Genomic DNA, 24,963 nt, shown 5'->3' on the forward strand with positions numbered 1-24,963 from the left:
CAACAAAAACCCATGGTGCTGGAGTCGGGGCTCAGCAGTTAAGAATACTTGCCTTTCTTCCAAAGGATCTGAGTTCAGTTCCTAGTGTCCAGGAAGCTTCAATCACCTGCAACCTCAGCTCCAGATCTGATGCCCCCTCCTGGTCGCCCAAGGCACCTGAATGCACCTGCCCAGGCACACATGTACACATACGTAATTAAAGAACCAACCAACCTTGAGGTAATGATCTAGTGTCAGAGCCTAGAACATAAGTCCTCTAGACATGAAATCATCTTCATTTATTTATTTAAAAATCCAAGACCCTGGGCTGGAGAGATGGCTCAGAGGTTAAGCGCACTGACTGCTCTTCCAGAGACCATCCCCAATGAGATCTGAAGCCCTCTTCTGCTGTGTCTGAAGTCAGCTACACTGTACTTATGTAAAATAATAAATAAATCCTTTTTAAAAAAAAATCCAGCTGGGTGTGGTGCAGCACGCCTTTAATCCCAGCACTTGGGAGGCAGAGGCATGCAGATTTCTGAGTTCGAGGCCAGCCTGGTGTACAAAGTGAGTTCCAGGACAGCCAGGGCTATATAGAGAAACCCTGTCTCGGAAAAAAAAAAAAAAAAAAATCCAAGACCTTGTGCCTATGTAAAACCCAGGCTCTGGTTTTTTGAGATTGGCCATCATGTAGGCCAGGTTGGTGTTGGGCTAGTGAAACATAAGAATGTCTTGTGTCTGCCTCCTGTGTAATATGATTATATGAGTGTGTCATCACCCATGGTTTAGACATGGGATTTCTTCATTGTTTTAAACATTGGAATTCTTTTCTTTAAGATTTATTTATTTATTTATTTATTTATTTATTTATTTTTGGTTTTTCGAGACAGGGTTTCTCTGTGTAGCCCTGGCTGTCCTGGCACTCACTTTGTAGACCAGGCTGGCCTCGAACTCAGAAATCCGCCTGCCTCTGCCTCCCGAGTGCTGGGATTAAAGGCGTGCACCACCACGCCCGGCTAAGATTTATTTATTATGTGTATACATTATAGCTGTCTTCAGACACACATCAGAAGAGGGCATCCGGTTTCATCACAGATGGTTGTGAGCCACCATGTGGTTGCTGGGAATTGAACTCAGGACCCCTGGAAGAGCAGTCAGTGCTCTTAACCGCTGAGTCATCTCTCCAGCCCTGAAATTCTTTCCTAAAAAGGTCTTACCTATGTATTTTATTATCATTGGAGGCAGGGTTTCTATATGTAGCTCTGGTTGACCTGGAACTGGCATAAATTCACAGAGATCTGTCTGCCTCTGTCCTGAGTACTGGGGATTAAAGGTGTGTGCCACCATGCCAGCCTTAAAAAGATTTAATTTTATGTATGTGGGTAATTTTGCCTGCAAATATGTCTGTGCATGCTATGTATGCCCTGAAGAAACCACAAGAGGGTGTTCAATGCCCTAGAATTGTGGTTAGAGATGATTGTGAACCCCCATTCAGGGTGCTAGAAACCAAACTCCCAATTCTTCATGAGAGCGACTAACTAACGGCTCTTAACTGCAAATCCATCTCTCCAGCCCTGGGACTGTTTTTGTTGTTTTTCTCTTTCTTTCTTTCTTTCTTTCTTTCTTTCTTTCGTTCGTTCGTTCGTTTGTTTGGTTTTTTTTTGTTTTTGTTTTTCAAGACAGGGTTTCTCGTTCGTTCGTTTGTTTGTTTTTGTTTTGTTTTGTTTTTCAAGACAGGGTTTCTCAGTATAGCCCCTGGCTGTCCTGGAACTCACTTAGTAGACCAAGCTGGCCTCAAACTCAGAAATCCGCCTGCCTCTGCCTCCCAAGCGCTGGGACTATAGGTGTGCGCCACCACCGCCGGCTTTTGTTGTTTTTCAAGATATGGTTTCTCTGTGTAATAGCCCTGGCTGTCCTAGAACTCACTTTGTAGATCAGGTTGGCCTTGAACTCACAGAGATCTGCCTGCCTTTGACTTATTAGAACAGTAATTAACGGTGTGGGGCACATACCCGGCTAGCCCTGGAATTCTTTGAAAACAAACACATATAAATTTATTTATCCACAAATCTTGCACTCTGCAGTCCTGGGCTCGAACTCAGGATATCAGATTTGGCTCCCCTTTTGTGTGTATTGGGGAGGAGGAGTGTTTGAGATGGGGGTCTATGTGGTCCAGGTTGGCCTAGAACTCATAGATCCGTTAGCCTCTGCCTCCAGAGTGCGGGTATAAAAAGCTGTACCATCAAGTTGTCTCCTCTGTGTGCGTGTGTGACTACCCCTGACTAGGAACTGGCCATGGAACTAAGGTTGACAACTCCTGAACCTCCAATCTCCATTTCCCAAGTGTTGGGATTGATTACAGGTTTGTACCACCATGCATCAGGCTTCTCACGGGAGATTTAGTGGAAGAGAAGGCAACTAACGGCTTGAGAATTGACTGCGGAAGCACTGAAACTTACGCCTATGGGGATGTCTCAAGTCTTTGGAAAGTCCATCTTGTCTCTGAATGTTGAATGAGTGCGTGGTTGAACTTGTTACTGGGGCGGAGTAAGTGATGTAGGGAAAGATCGCGGGGGCGCACGACCTAGACCCCGGCCAGCATCAGAAGCCAAGTGCTCTATCCCAGCGAGACACGCGGTGGCATCCGAGGCTCCGCCCCACACTCGTCAACTCGTCACATCCGGCGAGGGCCGTGTTTTGGGCTTTCCCTGGGAGGTGGAGTATCGGTTAACCCCTGCATAACCGAGCGGCCTGGAGCTCGGCGGGCCGGAACCGACGAGTTGGAGCTCCCCAGCCACACCCCTCGTAGGATTTAAAGGGGAAGGAGGGGCCGGACGGGCCGAAGCTAGGGCCCTGGGAGCGGGTATGAGGCGCTGCCCGTGCCGGGGGAGCCTGAGCGAGGCGGAGGCCGGCGCACTGCCAGCCGAGGCCCGCATGGGGCTGGAGGCGCTGCGAGGTGGGCGGCGGCGACAGCCGGGACTGCAGCGACCTGGGCCGGGAGCAGGTGGCCCGACCGGACGGCCGGAGGGGGGCGGTCCCCGGGCCTGGATCGAGGAGTCCAGCCTCCACTCCGAGGCGGAGAGGACCGACCTCGAGCCTGCGCCGTGTCCGAACGGTCCACAGGCAGAATCCTGTGGAGACGGACACGCGGAGTGCGAAGCAGCTGGCCTAGGAGTTGCGTCGGAGAAGCCCAGGCAAAATAAGGAGCTAGACGGGTCCAACCTCCAGACACATCCAAGAAAGAACAGCCCCCTGGCTGAGATGGAGATGGCCGGTTCCTGGACAGATGGCTTTCGAACTGATCTTCACAGATCTGACCTCCAGTCTCGGCCAAAGAGAGCCAGCCTCTGTACCCAACCAGGGTTTGATGAGTCCTGGACCGAACTGGACAGATCCGAGCTGTGGCAGACTCTGACAGAGAGGGACAACAAGCCCAGGGTTGATAACCTCCGGACCCACCATGGCGTGTCCAAACTCCAAACTCACCCAGTCTGCCCCTCACCAGAACCAAGTGCTGATTACTCCGGCAAAGAATTGTACGCGGATGGTTCCAGGACTCCACATGACACCGACGGCTTCTGGATAGAGTCCCAAACTGATGACTCTCTCAAAGGACCTAGTACTCAGACAGCCTGCAGACAGCCTGGAAGTGATGGTTTTTCAGCACAAGACACTGAGGGTGCCTTGATTCAACCTGGCACTGATGGCCCCCGGGATGACAGCGTTTTGGGGGAGTCCAATGGAAATGATCCATTAGATTTATCAGAGCCTGGAGAGTTGGTGACTAACCTGTGCTCCCACCTGGAGTGCAGCTCCCTGTGTCCTGTGCCCCGCCTTATCATCACCCCAGAGACTCCTGAACCTGAGGCCCAGCCGGTGGGACCCCAATCCCGGATTGAGGGGGGCACTGGCGGCTTCTCTTCTGCCTCCTCTTTTGATGAATCTGAGGATGACCTGGTGGCCGGGGGCGGAGGTACCAGCGATCCTGAGGACAGAGCTGGAGTGAGTAGGACCCGTTCTTCCCCAGAGTATGCCCCACCACCCCAAATCTCATGTCCTCCCATCCTTTTGCCTTGGCATAGAAAGCCCTCTTCCAGGTTACTCTTAGCCACCTGCCAGCAATTCCATCTCTCGCTCCCTCTTCCATTCACTGGTCACTTCCCGGTGACACCAGGTGACTAACCCATTTCATTAACCCCCTTCTCTTTGCTCTTTCATTTCTGTCTTTTCCTTTAACCCCTCTGTCACTAGTTCTTGGGAGCGGTCCGCAGTGGATGCCTAGGGATCTCTGAGATTGGGCCAGTGTGTGAGTCTAGGTGCACACATAATTTTACATAAAAGGTCTGAGGCTTCTGTTGACTCCTCCGCAGGAAGTCTGATGCCCAGCTCATAAGAATACCACCAGTAAGAGGCTGGAGAGATGGCTCAGCTCTAAGAGCACTGGCTGTTCTTCCAAAGGACCCAGGTTCAAATCCCAGCACCCATATGACAGTTCACAATTGTCTGTAACTCCAGTTCCAGAGGATCTGACACACCCCCACACAGACATACTTGGAGGCAAAACACCAATGTTAAAAACAAAATCTCAGATGTATTGGTTGAACCCCTGGCCTATTTGCCCCCTCCCCCCCATTTTCCTTTTATTTATTTATCTTCCTTAGATATTCTTCTGTGGCCCATCCTGGCCTCAGATTTTCTTTGTTACTGAGGCTGGCCTTGAACTGTTCATCCAGCCTCTGGGATTACAGACATATTCCACTGTGTTGTACCCCACCTCCCCATAAGATAGATTGGCTGTGTAGACCAGGCTGGCCTGCAGACTAGACTCCTGCTTGCTAAGATCACATCCTGCCTCTGCCTTTCAGGAATTACAGACAGGGTGTGCTACCATGCCACATTCATTTGCCCAAACTCACTATGAAGCAAGGCTGGCTTTGAACTTGCAGCCATCCCGCAGCCATCCCGATGCCGTAAGCCTTTTTAAAAAGATGTTTTTTTTTTTTTTACTTAGATTGATTTATTTTACGTGTATGTGTGTTTTGCCTGCATGTATATTATGTGTACTACCTGCATGGATGCCTGCTGCCTGGGAGGGTCAGAAGAGGGAGTCAGATCTCCTGGACCTGGAGTTACACCATTTTTGAGTGATGGGAATCAAACCTCAGCCCTCTACAAGAGCAACAAGCCATCTCTCCAGCTCCCCACCCCCAACCCTTCTCAAGGCTGAGCTTAACAGGCACGAGCCAGAGCCAAGGCAAGCTGCTGCTTCCAGCTTTCATTAGATCTTCAAAGGGCCAAATAGTCTGGATAGCCAGGTATCCAGCATGTATCTAAGTTAGCGAGCTGGTAACAGTTTTGCTACCTTGAGCTTTCCAAAGGCTGGGATGACAGGTATGAGCCAACCGGCCCAGCTTTCATGAACTGTTCAAAGGTGGGGAGGGGACTGCAGAGATGGCTCAGCAGTTAAGTGAACGGACTGCTCTTGTAGAAGACCACAGTTTGATATCCAGCATGGTGACTGCCTGTAACTCCACTTCCCTGGGACCCAAGGCCTCTGACTTCTGTGGGAACTTTCAGTCACAGAGACCTGCCTACACCCACACACATATTAAAATACAATCTTAAAAAAAGAAAAAAGTTCAGAGGGCAAAAAGGCTTAAGGATCCTCAGCCTAGCCAAGTATCCACCTTGTATCCAGGCTGGCCTTGAACTCGTGATAACAATCTTGATCTTGCCTCAGCCCTCCCTGTGGGGATTACAGGCATGAGCCAACAGTCTGGCTATTTCTAGCTTTTCTTTAGATACTCAAAGGGCAAGATGCTCACGGATCCTCAGCCTATCCAGGTACCCACCTAATCTCCTGTACTCCTTCGTTACCCAAGGGGCCCCTTCAGACTCTTATTTACATCTTCCACCTTTGCCCTCAGCCTGGGTGCGGCTCTCCCCTGGTGAATCAGAGGAGCAAGCAGGGCAGGTTCAGGGAGGGAGAGGCAGAGCAGACACAGGTGTGGAAAAGAGCCTCAGGTGGGTGCAGAGTCCATCTGGTTGCCAGCTCTTCTGTGTAGTCCTCCTTCTGGGCTCCGGCCCCTGGAGTCTACCTTGATCCCCTCCCCTCAGCTTGTGTACCTCCCTGTGGGACATGTTCACACATGTGGTCCCAGCTGTGAGAAACAGACCTGCCTAGACGCGTTAATGCCCACACAGAAGAGCCAGCCCTCTGGGGCATTGTGCCGTGGCTCTTCCCTGGGCCTGCCCTCCATCCTCTGGCCGGCTCTGCACCCCCGGGCCTGCCCTCCTGTCACCTGGCTGGCCCTGCACAGCTGAATGGGAACTGGATGACTAATAGCAACAGCAACATCCCCAGCTGCAACTGTCACACGCATGCTCCGCTACTTTGTTATTCTGCATGGCAGTCCTGTGACACATACACTGTTGTTGTCCCTTCTTATAGAAATCAGGGCACAAGAGATGGGCTCACTCATCCTATCCAAGGACATCACACACCTAAAGTTTAACCCCTACAAGCCACGTGGTGGTGCACACCTTTAATCCCATAGGCAGAGGCAGGTAGATGTGGTCTATACGGTGAGTTCCAGGCCAGCCAGAGCCATGACACAGTGAGACCCTGTCTAAAAACAAAATTTAACCCCTAGGCTTGATGCTATGGCTCACACTGTAATCCCAGCATCTGAGAGGCTGAAACGAAAGATTAACCTAAATTTGAAATGTACCTGAGTTACAGTATGACCTCCCCCCCCCCATGTATATATTCAAATATCAGAAGTGTCTGCCTAGATGCCTGCGTCCCTTCTCTTCCCTCCCTGCCCCTCCCTTCTTCCCTCCTCTTGTCTGTCTGTCTTTGAGCCTCATTAAGTGTTGCAGACAGGCTTGGAACTCGCTGTGTAGATGTAGCCCTGGCTGGTCTTGAACTTAAGGCAACAGTGCTGCCTCAGCCTCTTGAATGCTCCAATTACAACTGTGCTCCATCATGCTGTGGTAGTTTATATTTCTTTCTTTCTTTCTTTATTATATGTAAGTACACCATCCATAGCTGTCTTCAGACACTCCAGAAGAGGGCATCAGATCTCATTATGGATGGTTGTGAGCCACCATGTGGTTGGTGGGATTTTGAACTCAGGACCTTTGGGAGAGCAGTTGGTGCTCTTAACAGCTGAGCCATCTCTCCAGCCCCTAGTTTCTTTGCTTCACTGTGTTTATTTAGTGTATGGATGTGCACATGCCACAGTGTGCTCATGAAGGTCATGGGACAACTTGGGGAAGTTATTTCTCTCCTTTTACCATGTGGGATCCAGGGATCAAACCCAGGTAGTCTGGTTTGGCAGCAAGTACATTTATCTGCTGAGCCATCTTGCCAGCTGGGCTTTTACTTGCTTGCCTGCACATGTGTGTGTGTGTGTGTGTGTGTGTGTGTGTGTGTGCACTTCTGTTGAGCCTGAGGAATTGAATGGACCTAGGCCCTTGAGTGTGCTAGTCAGGCACTGTACTAATGAGCTATGTTCGCAATCCTCCTTTTCAGTGTTTACTTTCTTGAGACAGGCTTTTCCGACATTGCCCAGGTCTTGAACTTGGTGTGCAGGCTTGGATTTACCTTCTTCCTGTCTCAATCAGCCTCCCAAGTTGATTTAGGATTACAAGCCTGTAAATGGCGCTCACTTGCCTGCCCTCTCTCCATCCCTCCCCTCCTCCTTTTCTTCTCTGTCTATAACCATTTGTTTTTGGTTTGGTTTGGTTTGCTTATTTGGCTTCTTGAGATAAGAATTTCTCTATGTAGTGCTGGCTGTCCTGAAACTCTATAGACCAGGAGGCCTCGAACTCAGAAATCTGCTGCCTCTGACTCCTGGGGGATGAAAGGGGTGCGCTGCCACTGCCCAGCCCAGTTGTTTTGACACTGGGTCTCACTCTGTAGTCTAGGATGGCCAGAAACTTTTGGTCTTCCTGCCTCTGCGGCCCTAGTGCTGTGTGCCTTTGAGTCCCGGCAGCACTGGGAGATTAGTACTCTCATCTCATCTTTGTTTGTGATGGGGAAACTGAGGCACAGAAAGGCATCTTGTGCTTGGTATTGCCTAAGTCAGAGTAAAATCCATAGTTTTTTGACTTAGTTCTAGCTGAGTTCCAAACTTTCCATTTTAAGCCCTTTGGGCCTGCAGGTCTGGTTGACCTGCCTGCCTTCTTCCCAGGCCTCTTTGTCTTTCCAGAAGCCATGCTGTGCCAAACACTTCCTGAAGTCTTTGGGAACTTGAGGTTGTGTTCATACCCTCCTGTCTTCAGGCTTTGGTCGACCACCCTCTGCTGACTTGACTGTCCTGCTGCTAAGCCTGAGTGCACACTGTCCTGGCTCGCTGTTTTGCTATTTTCCTGCCTCCCCTTGTTCCTGCTGCTGATAGTCCCCAACTCCCTTCTCTTTTGAAATCACACCTGGCCATAGTGGCCTTGCTACTTGCCCCCTCCCTCCTGTTTGGGTTTGTTTGTTTGTTTGTTTGTATGTATGTGGCTGGCCTTGAACTGTAGTATGTTGCTTAAGGTGCCCTTAAACTCCTAATCCTCTGCTTACAGGTGTGCACCATTGCCTGGCCTTTTTTTTTTTTTTTTTTTTTTTTTTTGGTTTTTCGAGACAGGGTTTCTCTGTATAGCCCTGGCTGTCATGGAACTCACCCTGTTGGCCTTTCTTTTTATCATCCTGTTATGAACAGTAGTTATTTCCTAAGCCCCTGTGCTTTTCTGGGGATACTGGTGATCAAGGCATGACTCTTTACAGATGATCTTCTGTTTGTTTGCCTGCTTTTGTTTTTCCAGACAGGGTTTCTCTGTATAGCCCTGGTTGTCCTGGAACTCACTCTGTAGACCAGGCTGGCCTTGAACTCAGAAATCCGCCTGCCTCTGCCTCCCGAGTGCTGGGACTAAAGGCGTGCGCCACCACACCTGGCTCCAGATGATCTTCTGACACAGGATCTTACTATGTTATCCTCTCTGCCCTGGAACTTCTATGTAAACCAGACTGATCTAGAACTCACAGAGATCTGCCTTCCTCAAGACACTATGAGACTTCCAGGCTGGTGGGGAACACAGATGGATCTCCAGTCATTAGCAACTTGAGAGGGCAGGGCTGGGGTAATAGAAGCTTAGGGTGGTGAGAGTCCATAGTATACAGTTAGGCAGATGTAAGGTATCAAAGAGAACTTCCTGGAAGAGTGGGTGTGTGTGCTGAGACCTTGATAAACTATTCCCAGAAAGCCCAGATTAAGATAAAGGACTAGGTGTGTGGCTCAATGGAAGAGCCTCTGCCTAGAATCCCCCAGTGAGGGGCTGGGGGCGTGGCTCAGTGGTAGAGCCCCTGCCTATAATCACCCAGTGAGGGGCTGGGGGCGTGGCTCAGTGGTAGAGCCCCTGCCTAGAATCCCCCAGGAGGGGCTGGGGGCGTGGCTCAGTGGTAGAGCCCCTGCCTAGAATCCCCCAGTGAGGGGCTGGGGGCGTGGCTCAGTGGTAGAGCCCCTGCCTAGAATCCCCCAGTGAGGGGCTGGGGGCGTGGCTCAGTGGTAGAGCCCCTGCCTAGAATCCCCCAGGAGGGGCTGGGGGCGTGGCTCAGTGGTAGAGCCCCTGCCTAGAATCCCCCAGGAGGGGCTGAGGGCGTGGCTCTGTGGTAGAGCCCCTGCCTAGAATCCCCCAGGAGGGGCTGAGGGCGTGGCTCTGTGGTAGAGCACTTGTGCTGAGCTTATCTAGCGTGCTGGAGGTATGGGGTGCCATCTTCAGTATTGACGAACAAGAGAGATGTGGGGACTGGTGTTTATGATAATAAAAGACAGTGTCAAGTAACCAGTGTTTTGGGGACACCTTCTATATCAGACCAGGTACTAAGACATAACTTGTAGCCCAGCAAGTCCCTCTCCCTGCATAAGCTTCAGTCCAGCTGGAATGCTCCAGGGCAATGGGGTCAGAAACCCCAGAACCAGAAACCCGGCACTGTGCCTGGTGATATTTTGCCAGTGGCTTCCCCTCCTGAGTCTGTTTCCTCCCCTGTGACACAGCCAGCCATCTTCCTGGGGCTGTTTTTAGGATTAAATAGGGTATGGCACACAGAGTCTTTGTCAGGGTGCCTGGAATGTTCCAGGTGCTTAGTAAACAGGAACCCTGATTAATCATCTCCTCCCCATGGGAGAAAATAGCCCTTCCTGATCCCATGCCGTCCAACACCCTGACGCCTGCTTAGCATCTGGCTCCCTCCAGTTTGCTGTCTTCTGGGGAGCTGGGAGAAAACGTGCCCTTGACCCTGGGTGAGCACACAGCTTCCTTCTCTGCATAGGACCTACTCTCCCAGTTCATGCTAAGGGCCACCCTGTGCCTGGGATGGGAGTGTGTGTGTAGACACGCACATGCGCCTGAGTCAGATGTGAAGCAGCGTGATTACACTCTGCTCTGTATTTGTTTCCTTCTGTACAGTGCTGGCATCAGGACCAGAGCCTGTGCCACTGTGCCCTCACACTTTTGCCGAGCTGTGCCCCAGCCCTTCTCTGGTTTTCTGTTACACCCCCCCCCCTCCCTCTCCCTCTACCCCAACTCTTCCATCTCTCCTTTTCTTTCTGCTGTTCTTCATTCAGTAGCCTTTTAACATTCACTGTGTTCAAGCCCAATGGCAGCTTCTGGGAGTTGGCTCTCCCCTTCCACCGTGTGGGTTCAGGGGATTGAACTCAAGTCTTCAATTTGGTAGCAAGCACTTCTACCCCTTGAACCATCCTACCATCTTGGCCTTAATTTTTGTTACAGATGCCTGGCTTTCCATATTTTTTCTTTTCCTTTTTTTAATTAAGATTTTATGGGGTGGTGCACACCTTTAATCCCAGCACTCAGAAGGCAGAGGCAGTCGGATATCTGAGTTCCAGGACAGCCAGAATTACAAGGAGAAACCCTGTCTCAAAAAACCCAACCAACCAACCAAACATTTAGATCTATCTATTTATTTATTTATTTATTTATTTATTTATTTATTTATGAGGCAGGGTCTTACTATATCACTGTGACCAGCTATGTGGGCGCTAGATAGAGCAGGCTGGCCATGAATTCATAGAGATCTATACCTGCCTCTGCCTCCTGAGTGCTGGGATCAAAGATGTGCGCCACAATGCCCTGCATAAGACTTTTTATTTATATTTTTTAAAAAATTTTTCTATTTACTTATTTTATATGATGAATACATTGTAGCTGTCTTCAGACACACCAGAAGAAGGCATCAGACCCGATACAGATGGTTGTGAGCCACCATGTGGTTGCTGCGAATTGAACTCAGGACCTCTGGAAGAGCAGTCAGTGCTCTTAACTTCTGAGCTATCTCTCCAGCCTGACTTCTTATTTTTTTAAATGATGTTCATATGTGTGTAGGGGTAGGGGTTGCATACCAGTCTCATACCTATGGAGACCGGAAAAGGGTGTTGGGTCCTCTGGAGCAGGAATTATAGGCAACTGTAAACTGCCCCAGGGGGTACCAAATGTGGGTAACTGGGGTCCTTTGCGAGAGCAGTGCATATTTAACCTCTCAGCTGTCTCTCTAGGCCCTCAGTGTTTCTTTTAAGTTTTCTTTTTCTCCTTGTTAGTCACAGTAGATGAAGGTCTGCTAGATGGGGCTGGAGAGATGGCTCAGGGCTCAGGTCGCTTGTTCTTAACAGAGGACCTGGATTTGGTTCCCAGCACCCACATGATGGTGCACAGCCACCCATAAACTCCAGTTTCCAGGGAGCCAGTGCTTCCTTCTGACCTCAGTGGGCCCTAGGCATGCATACATGTACATGCATATATGCAAAATCTTGATACATATAAATAAATCTAAGTTTAAAAAATCTGCTGTACAATAAATTGTCCCCAAATACAAATGACTTGGAGCAACAGTGAAAGTTTTGCTCATACTACATGAGCACTGCTCTGTGCTCTCCCCTTTAGGGACCAAGGCCCGCCCATTTCTGCCCCCCCCCCCCCCCACAGGGGGCTGAAAAGGGAGCTTCTGAACAGGTCTGCCGCTTCCGCTTCCAGTCACAGTCCACTGGCATAGCAAGTCAATAACCTCAGGTCAAGAGGGCACAGAGCTGTCAGGGAGGGGGACGAGCCAGAGCGCTTGCTCGGCAACCTGCACTCTCTCAGTCTCCATCACCTTTGTCAGGCCTCTGTCTCTCTGGTCTGCCTCCATTCCTCCACTCTGTCTCTATGGTTTGCCCCAGACCTGACCTTATTGAAGCAGGAGGTTTGGCTTCTGTGCTTTGTGACTATGGGTTTTAGGGTATATACTGAATTTTGGTAACAAAATTTAGCCTATCCTTCCTCCTGTGACAAAGACACAGAGACAGAACAAAGAAAGTGCGAGACAGCCTCTTCCCCTACGAAGTAGCCACATCATCATTGGACTAGGTGGGGTTGCATCGCCTCCACTGGGGGACCCTGATCCTCGGAAACCTCCAGGATAGTGATTCCCTGGTCTTGATCCATTCCTCATGCTCACCCTCCCTACAGAGCAAGCCCTGGAAGAAGCTGAAGACCGTTCTGAAGTACTCGCCCTTCGTTGTCTCCTTCCATAAACACTACTACCCCTGGGTCCAGCTTTCCGGACACGCTGGTGAGCTTGGGGGCCTTGGCCAACAGATCGGCAGGGCTTGGTGTAGGGGCTACGAAAGCCCTGCTCTGTCTCGTCTCACTGCCTATGAAAAACATTTAGGCCTAGTAATTATTTTATTTATTTATTTTGAGATAGGCTCCATATAGTCCTTGCTGGCCTAGAACTCACTTTGTAGACCAGGCTGGCCTTGAATTCACAAAGATCCACCTGTCTCTGCCCTCTGAGTGCTGGGATCAAAGGCTGCTGCACTATCATGCTTGGCTAGGCCTTGTCTGTTGGTTGAGTGTCAGCTTTGGAGTGGGTGGGTACTGCTTCACATCCTACTTACTTATGGGTGACCCTAGACTGGCTGGGATTCAGTTCCTTCCCCACATTAATATAGATACTGCCCTTGCAGGATTATTTTGTTTGTTTGGTTGGTTGGTTTTGTGGGGGTTTTGTTGTTGTTGTTGTTGTTGTTGTTGTTGTTGTTTTCCGTTGCTGTTTTTTTTTTTTTTCGAAACAGGGTTTCTCTGTGTAGCCCTGTGCTGGAACTCACTCTGTAGACCAGGCTGGCCTCGAACTCAGAAATCTGCCTGCCTCTGCCTCCCGAGTGCTGGGATTAAAGGCGTGTGCCACCACTGCCCGGCTGTCCTTGCAGGAGTAACTGAAGAATTGAGAGCAAAACATTGAGAGAGTGGGACAGGCTGTTGAGAAACACAGCGACCAATCCCTGGGCTTTCCTGTGTCTCCCACGTGGCAGACCCTTGCAAACCAAAGCCAAATGGTTTTGTCCTGTGACTCATTTGGAAGAAAAACAGGGCTTACCGTATGACCTTTGTGTGTGTCTCATCACCCAGCAAGATCTTAGGTAGAACAGAAAACACTGTTGCCACCATCTTTGAAGAATGTAAGCTGAAAGCTGGACATGGCCACCTATTTTATTACTTGCTTGTTTGTTTGAGGCAGGGTCTACTGTGTAGCCCTGACTGGACTCAAAAAGAGTGCACATTCCTGTCTCTGCTTCCTAAATGCTGGGGTTAAAGGATTGCACCACCAAGCCTGGTTTGGCACATATTTATAGTCCCAGCACTTAGAAGGCTGAGGCAGAAACCTGGCGTGGTGGCGCACACCTTTAATCCCAGCAGTCGGGAGGCAGAGGCAGCCTGAGTTCTGAGTTCGAGGCCAGCCTGGTCTACAGAGTGAGTTCCAGGACAGCCAGGGCTACACAGAGAAACCCTGTCTCGAAAAACCAAAAAGAAAAAGAAAAAAAGAAGGCTGAGGCAAGGGGGATTGTCAATTTTGAGACCAGCCTGGGCTACATAGCAAAACCTTATGTCAACAAAGCAAAGCAAAGCAAAACTATCCTTTTGCCTAAGGGAAAAAAAAAAAGCAAAAGTTTGGAACTCTTATCTTAGCCATGCACGTGCTCCAGATAATGTTAGAATTATGAATTTATTTATTTTTTTAATACCCAGAGTGTTGCCATATAATCCAATCCAGTTTGCCTTGAATTCACTGTGTGTCTTGGACTGGGCTCAAACTTGTGTCTGTCCTCCTGCCTAAACCTTCTAATTTCTGGAACCATAGGCTGAAGATACTGTTTCTAGCAAAAATTAATTTGAATAGAGCTAAGTGGCTGTCCCCTGGGGAATCATATGAGGAGAGTTATGCTGTTAACTAATATGTCACGGTTACCTCAGAGGACAAGAACACCCATTAAAGTTACAAAACAGGCCTCCCGAGATAGCTAGCTGAGTAAGCCGGACAGCCTGAGCTGAGTCCCCAGAATCCATGTCTGCGTTGAAGGGAGAGCTACCGTCACAGGGTGGTCCTGGCACACTTGCAACCTCAGTCACGTCATGCTCAGGTTCTCACGGAATAGCAAAAACGTGCCTGACAAGATGGTTCAGTAGTGAAGAGCATGCATTGTTCTTTCAGAATGGCCAAGTCTGGTGCCCAGCATCCATGTTGGGCAGCTCTTAATGGCCTATAAATCCAGCTCTAGGGGACCCGATGACTTCTTCTGGCCTCTGTTAACACACACACACACACACACACACACACACACACAATTAAAAGTAAATATTTTTTAAATTACAAACGCATACTGGACTACTGTGCTGTATACAGGACCATGTATGGACACAGAGTAGAGATAGGCCAGTTTAAAGCCAGGAGTGAGCTATGCATGGGAGCCCATGACCTTACCCCAGCACTGGGTGGCAGGCAGGATTTTATGAGTTTAAGACCACCTGTCTCAAAACAAACAAACAAGATACCCTGTCTCAGAGCAACACCACAGAGAGGGAGGGAGAGACAGCATTGCTGGGGACAGTGGACAGCACTGTTGGATAGAATGGCAGTGGCTGCTGTCTGATGCATGAGGGAAATAGCCGGTGTCAGGTCAGGCTCTGACCGCTCCTTGCTCTTGCTTACCACAGGGAACTTCCAGGCCGGTGAGGATGGTCGGATTCTGAAACGTTTCTGTCAGTGTGAGCAGCGCAGCCTGGAGCTGCTGATGGGAGACCCCCTGCGGCCTTTTGTGCCTGCTTATTATGGCATGGTGCAGCGGGATGGCCAGGCCTTCAACCAGATGGAAGATCTCCTGGCAGACTTTGAAGGCCCCTCTATCATGGACTGCAAGATGGGCAGCAGGTAGGATTGGGGCAGCTGTGGGGCAGCCCGGGTAAGTGGTGAATGGTTTTGAAACTAGGGCCTAGTGAATTCAGAGAAGCTGCATTAGTGTGTGTGCCTGCCAGTGGTCCATGAGGGTTCCAGGTGCGCCGGCCTGCTTCTGTTCCTTCTTGGTATTCTTGGCTCTATCTTGATATTACCTGTTTCATTAATTTAAATCATTCTGTTACAAATGTAATGGGGTTTTGTTGTGTTTGTTTAATTAATTAATTAATTAGAGTATCTCCTGTAGCTGCCCTCAACCTGGTCATGCAGCCAAGCATAGCCTTGAGTTTCAGATCTTCCATCCTCCAGCTCCCAAGTGCTAAGATTACAGATCTGTGGCCCCATATGTGCTTTATGCTGAAGATCAAACCTCGAGGGCTTTGTGCATGCTAGGCAGGTGGCAGACTTGCCAAATGAGCCACATTCCCAGCCTCAAAATAAGTTTTATGTATTTAATTTTTAGTTCCTAGACTTAAGGACTCACTTTAGTTGGTGTTTACTTAGTCAATACTGTCTTTTATTTTATTATGTTGGTGCTGGGAGTTGAATGTAGGGCATTGTGCACTTGGGACAAGCCATATTCACTAAACTACATCCACTTCCCTGGGATGTAGTTGGTCTGTTTGTTTATGTATGTGTATATGCATATATATATATATATTTTTTTTTAAATTTAATTTAATTCTTTTCTTATTTTTTTTTAAACTTTTGTTTTTGAGACAGTGTCTGTTGTACAGCCATGATTGGCATAGAATTCAACATATAGACCCAGCTAGCCTTCCTGCCTGTGCCTCCTAAGCGTTGTAAATGTATAGCATCATACTCTAATCTCTCTCTCTCTCTCTCTCTCTCTCTCTCTTATTAGTTGTTTAAATATTCTGGATATAAACCCTTTGTTTTACTACACACACACACACACACACAGTGATATGTGTATATTTTCTAATTCATTTCTCTTACTTGCATTTGCCATTTCACTCTCTTAATTCCGTTAAACCACTCTAGTACAAAAGCTGGTATTTTCCACTCTTGGAGCCTCTCCCAGTCACAGGGCGGGGTGGGGGGGGGGTGCCTTGCTTTCTCTTAATAAACCAACATTGTTTCCTCTTTGAAAATAACTCTGGGCCTGGAGAGGTGGCTTATTGGTTATAGGTACTGGCTGCTCTTCCAGAGGACCTGGATTGGGTTCCCAGCACCCATGTGGTGATCATAGCAGCTCGTAACCCCAGATCTGAGGGAATCTAATGCCTGCTGCTGGCCTCCAAGGGCTCCTTTATGTACAATACGATGTCCATATATCCACACAGATTCACGCATATAATGAACTGAAATAAGTAAAAATAAATAAGTCTTACCTTTATTTTTAGCTCTCAGGAGGCAGAGGCAGTTGGATCTTTATGAATTTGAGGCCAGCCTGGTCTATATAGTGAGTTCCAGATGTGGGTGGAAGGGCTACATAGTGGGACCTTGTCTCAAAGTTCAATAAAATTTAAAAATCTGGGGCTGGTGAGACAGCTCACTGGATAAAAGCCCAACCTGAGTACACCCCTGTGACCCCATATGGTGTACAGGGACCGACTGCTGCAGGCTGTCCCTTACCTCTTCGTAAGCATGTTTCCTCCGCCAATAAATAACCACATACATGTTTTTAGAAACCTGAAATTCAAAATTTACTGTGAAACTGGAAGCTTTCAATAATTCTAAAATCTGAAAACTTCAAAGTCAGAAGCACCTTTAGTTCCAAGTTTTATTTCCTTTTATTTATTTGTTTATTCTGTGTGTAGGGGTGTTTTGCCTGATGCATGTCAGGGTACCACGTGTGTCTTTAGTGCCCAAGGAGTCCAGAAGAGGGCATTAGATCCTCTGGAAGTGGAATTGTAGACATTTGTAAACTACTATGTGGGTCCTAGGAATTTTTTTTTTAAGTTATGTGTGCAAATTTTGTGCCTGCACATATATTTGTGAACCTGATGCCTGAGGAAGCCAGAATAGAGTGTTAGAATCCTTGGGACTATAGTTACAGACACTTGTGAGTCACTTTATGATGCTGGGATTGGAACGAACTTAGATCATCTGAAAGAGCAGACAGTGCTCTTAACCACTAAGCCATCTCTCCAGCCCCTGGATAAGTAGTGGCCAAACACCAATAAGCTGAAGTACTTTCTATTTTGTCAAACATTGTTTGCCTATTACTGTTGTTATTAATGGCCTTGTGTTTGAAAAAAATCTTAGCCGGGATGTGGTGGCGTATGCCTTTAATCTCAGCACTAGGGAGGTAGAGTCAAGAGAATCTCTGAGGTCAAGGTCTACTGAGTGAGTTTCAGGACAGCCATGTCTACATAAAAACAAAACAAAACAAAACAAAACAAAACCCTATCTAGAGAAAGAAAGAAAAAAATGTCTTTGCTTACTGTAATATCATGAAACTATTCTCTTGTTTTCTTCTATAAATTTATTGTTTAAACTTTTATAGTTTACTGGGTTTTTGTTTTGAGACAGTCTACCTATGTGTAACTCTGGCTAACTTTGAACTCACAGAGGGAGATCCACCAGCCTCTGCCTGCCAATGCTGGGATCAAATGCTTGTGCCTCTACTCGCAGCAAAATATTTCTTCCTATCAGGAAGTTTGAGCCCTCCAGCTCTGTGCTAAATGGTTGCCTTTGGTCTATCCTGTGCTCAGGACCTACCTGGAAGAGGAGCTGGTGAAGGCCAGGGAACGACCCAAGCCCCGGAAGGATATGTATGAGAAGATGGTGGCAGTGGACCCCGGGGCTCCCACCCCAGAAGAGCATGCTCAGGGTGCCATCACGAAGCCCCGATACATGCAGTGGAGGGAGACCCTGAGTTCAACTTCCACGCTGGGCTTCCGGATTGAAGGCATCAAGGTGAGAGCTAGGAGCTAGGCAGTCTGTTTGACACTCAAGAGTTCTGGTCCTGGAGCGGTGGACTGGCTTCTTATAGGGTATTTGTGTCAGGGGTGCTGGAAGGAAGCAGACCCATGTTTGCCGAGTCCAGATAGCCTGCCTGGTCTGGGGAAGGCTTCTCACTCCTGCATCTAGCAGAGGCAAGGCTTGTCTGTCTACTATAACATCTTCATGTACCATCTTCTTTTTCCTAAGCCCTGCCTTTTGTCTGTCCCAGCCTCCCTGGCCTCCCACACCTGGTCCTCCTCCCTCCATCATGGAGTATAATAGCTGGAAGGATCTTTTAAGTTTTTATTTTGTAAATTTTATTTTATTTTGTAAATAAAATACTTAGAAAAGCTGGATGTGGTAGCTTAGATCTTTCATCCCCATGAGGACTGCAGATTCAATTTGAGTTACAGAATGAGTTCAGGACCAGCCTGGGCAACTTAGAGATACCTTGTCTCGGGGTGGGGTGGGGTTGGGGTGGCGGGGGAGTGAGTCCTGGGAGATGTAGCTCAGTGTTACAGAGCTTGCTGAACATGTGTGAGGCTTCAGGTTCAATTCTCAGTAGCACTAAACAAACAAATAATAAAACCTAAATAAAGATCAGAGCTGTACTATAGCAATAGAGGACTTACCTAGCATATATGAGGGAGACCATTGGTACAGTATCCCCACCCCACATCTGTTTGAATAATTAATCACATAGTCAATAAGTTTAAATAGCCTGGTGTGGAGGCTTATGTCTGAAATCCTAGCACTTGGGAGGTTGAAGCAGGAGACCAGGAGTTTGAATTCAGCTTAAGCGCAAAGAACCACATGCCCAGCCTCAGGCAACCCACACACCAGCTCTAAGTGGTAGATCCACACATGGTTTCCATTTTCCAGATGAGGCATCTGAGGCTGAGGCAGGGGATAGGACTTTTTTACATTGAGTGAGGTAATGCATTTGGGAAATAGAGGCAGAAGGATCAAGAGTTCACGGCCAGCCTTAGCTATGTAGTGAATTTTTGGTGAGCCTCAGATAAATGGGACCCTGTCTCAAAAAGAGACAGACTTGCTTAAGCCCACACCATTAGACTGAATCATGGCTGGAGCCAGATCCTGGCCCCCAACAGCCCGTTTTGCTGGATGGACTCAGCCATGATTATGTTGTTAGTTGTGGAAGGACAGCTTAGGTAAAAGTGTGACAGGGGGCTGGGTTGAGTTGGGCTAGGCAGGTGGACTGTTTCCCTGAGTGGGACTCAGCAGGAGGGCCCTGGGGTTGCCCAGTGTTGGAGGTGAACTAGCACTCCCCACAGCACTTCCCATCTTGCTTTGCAGAAGGCTGATGGGACCTGCAACACCAACTTTAAGAAGACACAGGCTCTGGAGCAGGTGACAAAGGTGTTAGAAGACTTTGTGAGTGGAGACCTTGGAATCCTAGTAAGTAGAACACCTGAATCCTATGAAGTAGCTAGAGACAGCCACCATTTATTGTTTCTTCTGAGGCTGGCTTCCTCGAGTTGGGCTGTGCCAGGCTGGGCTGATCCTGGCCAGCTTTGCTCACAGTCTGCCATCAGCTGGTAGCTTGGCTAAGAATAACCTTTGTGTCTACCTTGGTTCACAGCCTTGTTCAGGACTTGGGTGTCTGTCTGTTCATACAGCAGGCTAGCCTGTGTTGTTCTCACCATGGGAACAGGATGGCAAGTTTAGGTCCAAGGCCTCCTGGTGTGCAGGCACAGCATGGCAACATTCTGTTGGGCAGAACAGACCAAGGCCCAGCTCAGGGGAAGGGGAAACTGACTGCCTCTCATGGGGGAGCTATGGGGATGGGCGGGGATGGATTCATGTGACCTGTCTCACTTTTGTTGGTACCGCCTTACTGGCTCCACCGCAGTACTACCTCTTCCCACCATTCCTTGGTTCTTTTTATTTTGTCTTGACTGTCTGTCTAGGGGTCAGGGTGAGGTCTTGCTGTGTTTCTGTGCTAATGAGAGACTCTCTCTCTCACTCAGAGAAAGTACGTGGCGCGACTGGAAGACCTCCGAGAGACTCTGGAAAATTCTCCCTTCTTCAAGACCCATGAGGTGCGAGTCCTGGATACCAATAGGTGTATGTGGGCTTCAGTGTAGGACTTAAAAGGGGATGCAGGAAAGGAGGAAGTGGGAGCATGGATTCAAGCCAGATAGATGGTCTGGGAGGAGGGAGGCTGCCTCTGGCTTTGACCTTGGACTTGCCTTCTTGGGTCTCAGGTTTTTTTATTTCCAGGGCTGGGATTCAAAACCAGGGTCTCTCATTCACTGTGCTGAGCACGCCCCATCTTTGTTTTTTCTTTGTGAGAGAGGCATGTGTTTTCTTTTTTTTTTTTTTTTTTGACACCCAGTCCCATGTAGTCTAGGGTGGCCTCATACAGTCTTCCTACCTTAGCCTCTAGCATGCTGGGATTACAGGGAACACCACCACACCCAGCCTGCTGGACCCAGCTGGTTTCATCTGCTCAGACAAGGGCAAAGGTGGTGGCACTCCATTCCCAGGACTGCGGAGGATTGGAGGTCATTGGAAATCGACCTTTAGGGTGCACAGAGGCATTCACAGTGACTAGGTTCTTAGAATTAGTTTATGACTGTAATGATGTGTCTCTTAAGTACCGCCCGCCCGGGTGGGTGGTTCTTGCCTTTTCCTTTCTGCTCCTAGCCTGTCTCTCAAATTGTTTTTTTTCCCCTCATGTTTTGTTTTATATTGTTATTTATTTGTAATGGGTGTGGACTTGTACACACAGAACACAGAGGACCCCATGAGAGAGCCTGTTTTCTCCTTCTAACATGTGAGTCTATGAGATGAAACTCAGGTCATCAGGCATGGCAGCAAGTGCCCCACCCACTGTGCCATGGGGCACAGCACCACAGGATTTTTTGTTTTGTGGATTTCATGTAGCCTAGGCTGGCCTAGAAGTCCTGATCCTCCTGCCTCAGCCATCACAGTTGCTAGGATTCTATGCTTGCTGTCACCCTCTCTCTCTCAGGAGACTTGGATCATCTAAGGCTGTTTGCAAGTCACATAAGTGACGTGTCATACTGTCTTTTCTTCAGGCCCCCACCCTCTGCCCCTCAGCCCTGGCCCTTTCTCTCAGTGGCGTCTGACTTTTCTAGGAAGCTGAGCTGAAAGTCTTGCTGTTCAAGCTGTACACGTCTCAATCCCAGCTGTGCTTCTCCTTAGCCTCCTCCGTCCAGGCAGCCATCCTGGGAGGCCCCAGGTCTCTGGCACCTGTAGTTTGACAGCAGCAGCCATGTGGGCATGGGTGAAGGTTAATAAATCCACTAATAGATGAGAGCCCAGCCCACAGGAAACCATCAGAGTGCCAGCTGTCATTCTCTTGTTTGCTTTGGTCAAATGTCACCGTTGTCCCTCTATCTTCAGGTTTTATGTGGGAGTAGAGGTCTCTCCTCTCCTGTTTGGTTTTGCCTGCCTAGTGTCTTACCTCCATTTAAAATACACAGGAGTAGGCATTTGCAGTTTCCCTTGACAACTGGATGCTTGCCTTATGTTAACAGAGTCTTACAACTGGCTGGTGTCTGTCTTTTTTCTGTTTGGTAGGGGATTTGAACTCAGGATCTCATGTCTGCCAGGCAAGTACTCTGCCACTGAACTACATTCCTTCCTCACACCCTGCGAGTTTTATTAAAGGCAGGGTCTTGGGGCTAGCGAGATGGTTCAGCATTTAAGAGCACTGACTGCTCTTCTAAAGGTCCTGAGTTCAATTCCCAGCAACCACATGGTGGCTCACAACCATCTGTAATGGGATCTCTTCTGGTGTGTCTGAAGACAGCTACAGTGAACTCATATACATAAAATTAAAAAAGGGGGTGGTCTCATGTGGCCCAGTCTGACCTGGAATTTGCTAGGTAGCTGAGGATGACATTGGACTTTTGATCATCCTACCTCTACTTCCTGGCTGTGTGTTACATGCTTATAGGCAGACACTCCACTGACTGAGCTATAGCCCCAACTTTTCACCTTTTATTTTTTTAGACAGGTCTTACTGTGTATCTTTGGTTTGTCTGAAACTCATGATATAGACCAGGTTAACCTCTGTAGGTTTTTATTTTGAGACAGGAATTTAAGTTGCCCATGCTACTTAAGTGACCAAGCCAGCTCAGTCAGTCAATGGGTGGGGTGGGGGGATCGAGGATTAAAAAGAAAAAGACAACTAGACAACACTGTAGCATGACCTCAGGCAGTTCTGAGGCTGAAGCAGGTTTATTTTTTCTTAGTCTGCTTTTATAGCATTTTAATTACATGCAGATAATAAGGTCAGCTACAGGTTAAGCAACAAGCAAGGTAACAAAGCCCTGTGGTCACCGTTTCTAGAGGCTCATCAGGATAACCAAGATGTCTGAGCCTACTTACCAGTCCTAGCCCAAAGTCAAATTCTTGCCTAAAGCCTAATTCTTTGTTCTAGCCCCAAATCAGATTCCTGCCTGAGCTTACTTCCATGTCCTAGCCCAGTGTCAAATTCCTGCCAAATTTCTAGAAGCTGCCCCAAAAGCTCTCCACACTCAAGAGCTCACTCTGTAGTCTAGGCTACAGGCCTTGGACTTTAATTCTCCTGCTTCAGGTTAAGGCTCACAAGGTCTAGCAGTCCAGACAGGTACCTGGAGGTTAGAGGACAGCCCATGGGAGAATCTTCTCGCCACTGTGTGGGTCCCAGGAATCAAACTTAGCTTAGGTCATCAGGTTTGGTGGCAAGTGCCTTTCATCTCACTAGCCCATATGTTCACTTTGTAGCCCAGGCTAGCCTTGAGCTCATATACATTCACCTGCCTATGTGTGCTGGGATTAAAGGCGTGTATCACCGTGGCTGGCTTAGTGACTTTGTTTTGAGGCAAGTTTACTCTGTTAGCTTCGGCAGGCCCAGAACTCACTGTGCAGCCCAGGCTTACCTCAAGCTTGTGGCTGTCCTTCATCTGCCTCCCCAGTGCTTGGATTGTAGATGCACTACACCTGCTCAGCAATGGCCGTCTCTCAAACAAGTAAATAGAAGTTCCACTAACAGCACCCACTAAGGAGGACTTCAAGGCAGATGCTGGGAGGCACTTGAGGAGCCTGTGGCTTGTAGGGTTCTTCTGGTGACTCCAGGAGGTAGGGGGTTACCCACTTCCCCATTGTACAGACAGGACACCAAGGCCAGAGGAAGGAAGCGACTTGTCTAACATCATCAGCCACAGTCCAGTACGCCTAAGAAACTACTGTCTTAATCTAGCAAAGTTCTCCAGGTCTGCTGTCCAGTCTGAGTTCACCGACTCGGTCAAGGCTGGGACTACATTTGAGCTTGTGCAGTAGATTAAAAAATGATGACAGCGAATAGCCCAGTGTGCTGGTGGCTCACACTGGAGGAAGAGGAGGAGGAGGAGGAGGAAGAGGAAAAAAAAGCAGGAAGGCTGGGAGGTAGGCCAGCCTGGCCTGTAGGAGGAGACCTTGTTAACACGAATAAACCATGCAGGACACTATAGAGGCAGGACGATCGGGAGTTCAAGGACATCCTGGGCTGTCTAGGTCGCTCAGGGACATCTGGGACTAAGACCCTGTCAAAGAAATGAAGTAAAGTGAAAGTGAAGGTGACAGGGGCTAGGGGTGTAGTTCCCCTGTGAACTCCTGCTTAATTCCTTAGGTTATTGGAGTCTCTGGGCCATCCTTTGGGTATACTCATGCATGGACACACACGCACATTGTAACATTCATTGTGTATTTGTTGTGTTTCAGGAACCATTTGAAATGCTTTATGCCCATTATGTATAATTGTACAATTATTCTGTTTGTTTATGTAGAATCAGAGTCAGGATTTGAACTTGGGTAGCCTCATTCCAGAGTTTCTGCTGTCTTACCACCCTGTTTACTGCTCACCGGGAAATACATTAGCTAGTGCTTGCTCCTTTCTCTAACTGCTTTTCTCTCACTCTCCGCTGCAGGTAGTGGGCAGTTCCCTTCTCTTTGTGCATGACCACACTGGCCTGGCCAAGGTCTGGATGATTGACTTCGGCAAGACAATGGCCCTGCCTGACCACCAGATGCTCAGTCACAGGCTGCCTTGGACAGAGGGCAACCGTGAGGACGGCTACCTCTGGGGTCTGGACAATTTGATCTGCCTCCTTCAGGGGCTGGCCCAGAGCTGACGTCATCTGCCACTGCTAGGCTCACTTGCAGGATAGCATGTGTCTGGCTAGAAGAGTCCTAAGATGTTGTCCGGCCTGAGGCTGCTGACGGAAGATGAGGTGCTTCAAAGTGTCACCAGATCAGTGTATTCTGAGGGGCTTGCGGGTCCCTGGCAGCACCCTTACGATATGGGAAACAAGACAAGTGGGAGGCATAGTTAGCAGAACATGAACGGGGCATCCTGACCAGCTAGGAATGCCTCTAAGGGAGTACCAGAGGCCACAGCTGAAGAAGCAGCTCTTCCCTGAGTCAGCTCTTTTGAGCCTAGAGCCAAAGGGTTGGCTTTTGTTTCCCAGAGGACCAGGCATCATTTGTGAAGACCTGCAGGAGCTACTTGTCCACCTGGGCCAGTGAGATCCCCATCCTGGGGCTGAGAGGAGGATGTCATCCTGGGACGCTTGCTGATGCTACCGGAGGCCTAGTACTTCTGCACAGGGCCAGCTTGCCCTCCTCCCTGCCAGGGCGGGGAAGGATCCCTTCTGTTCCTCTGTGGACTCCGAGCTACTGCAGACCCAGGCCACAGCCATATCCATCTGTACCAGCACTGTGACCATCCATCTTCCTTCCTTGGTGCACCAGCTCCAGCCTCAGGACTTCTTCCTCCTGGCCCT

At 48.8% G+C, this 24,963-nt stretch overlaps 1 protein-coding gene across 2 annotated transcripts; it reads left to right on the forward strand.

The window, feature by feature from the left end:
- The first annotated feature begins 2,826 nt into the window (after positions 1-2,826).
- On the forward strand, positions 2,827-24,473 carry Itpkc (inositol-trisphosphate 3-kinase C). Of its 2 annotated transcripts, XM_085842000.1 has the most exons (8): positions 2,844-3,981; positions 4,845-4,949; positions 12,490-12,592; positions 15,016-15,229; positions 17,935-18,139; positions 19,484-19,585; positions 20,158-20,229; positions 24,109-24,473. In XM_085842000.1, the coding sequence occupies exons 1-8, from the start codon at positions 2,845-2,847 to the stop codon at positions 24,310-24,312; spliced, it is 2,142 nt and encodes a 713-aa protein (XP_085698126.1). In that variant the 5' UTR covers position 2,844; the 3' UTR covers positions 24,313-24,473. The 2 variants fall into 2 exon arrangements, with proteins under 2 accessions (XP_021023256.1, XP_085698126.1); XM_021167597.3 differs by lacking the exon at positions 4,845-4,949 and having other exon boundaries at positions 2,827-3,981.
- The last annotated feature ends 490 nt before the right edge of the window (positions 24,474-24,963 follow it).

This window comes from Mus caroli, unplaced genomic scaffold, assembly GCF_978045245.1.
Source record: "Mus caroli unplaced genomic scaffold, Mus_caroli_1 scaffold_8, whole genome shotgun sequence".
Taxonomy (NCBI): domain Eukaryota; kingdom Metazoa; phylum Chordata; class Mammalia; order Rodentia; family Muridae; genus Mus; species Mus caroli.

Excerpts from the sequence above, each read along its gene's own strand:
- Itpkc (XM_085842000.1), top strand. The coding sequence starts at position 2,845 with ATGAGGCGCTGCCCGTGCCGGGGGAGCCTGAGCGAGGCGGAGGCCGGC. Across the intron at positions 12,593-15,015 it reads CCAGCTTTCCGGACACGCTG|GGAACTTCCAGGCCGGTGAG; the intron begins GTGAGCTTGGGG and ends TGCTTACCACAG. Across the intron at positions 20,230-24,108 it reads CCTTCTTCAAGACCCATGAG|GTAGTGGGCAGTTCCCTTCT; the intron begins GTGCGAGTCCTG and ends TCTCCGCTGCAG.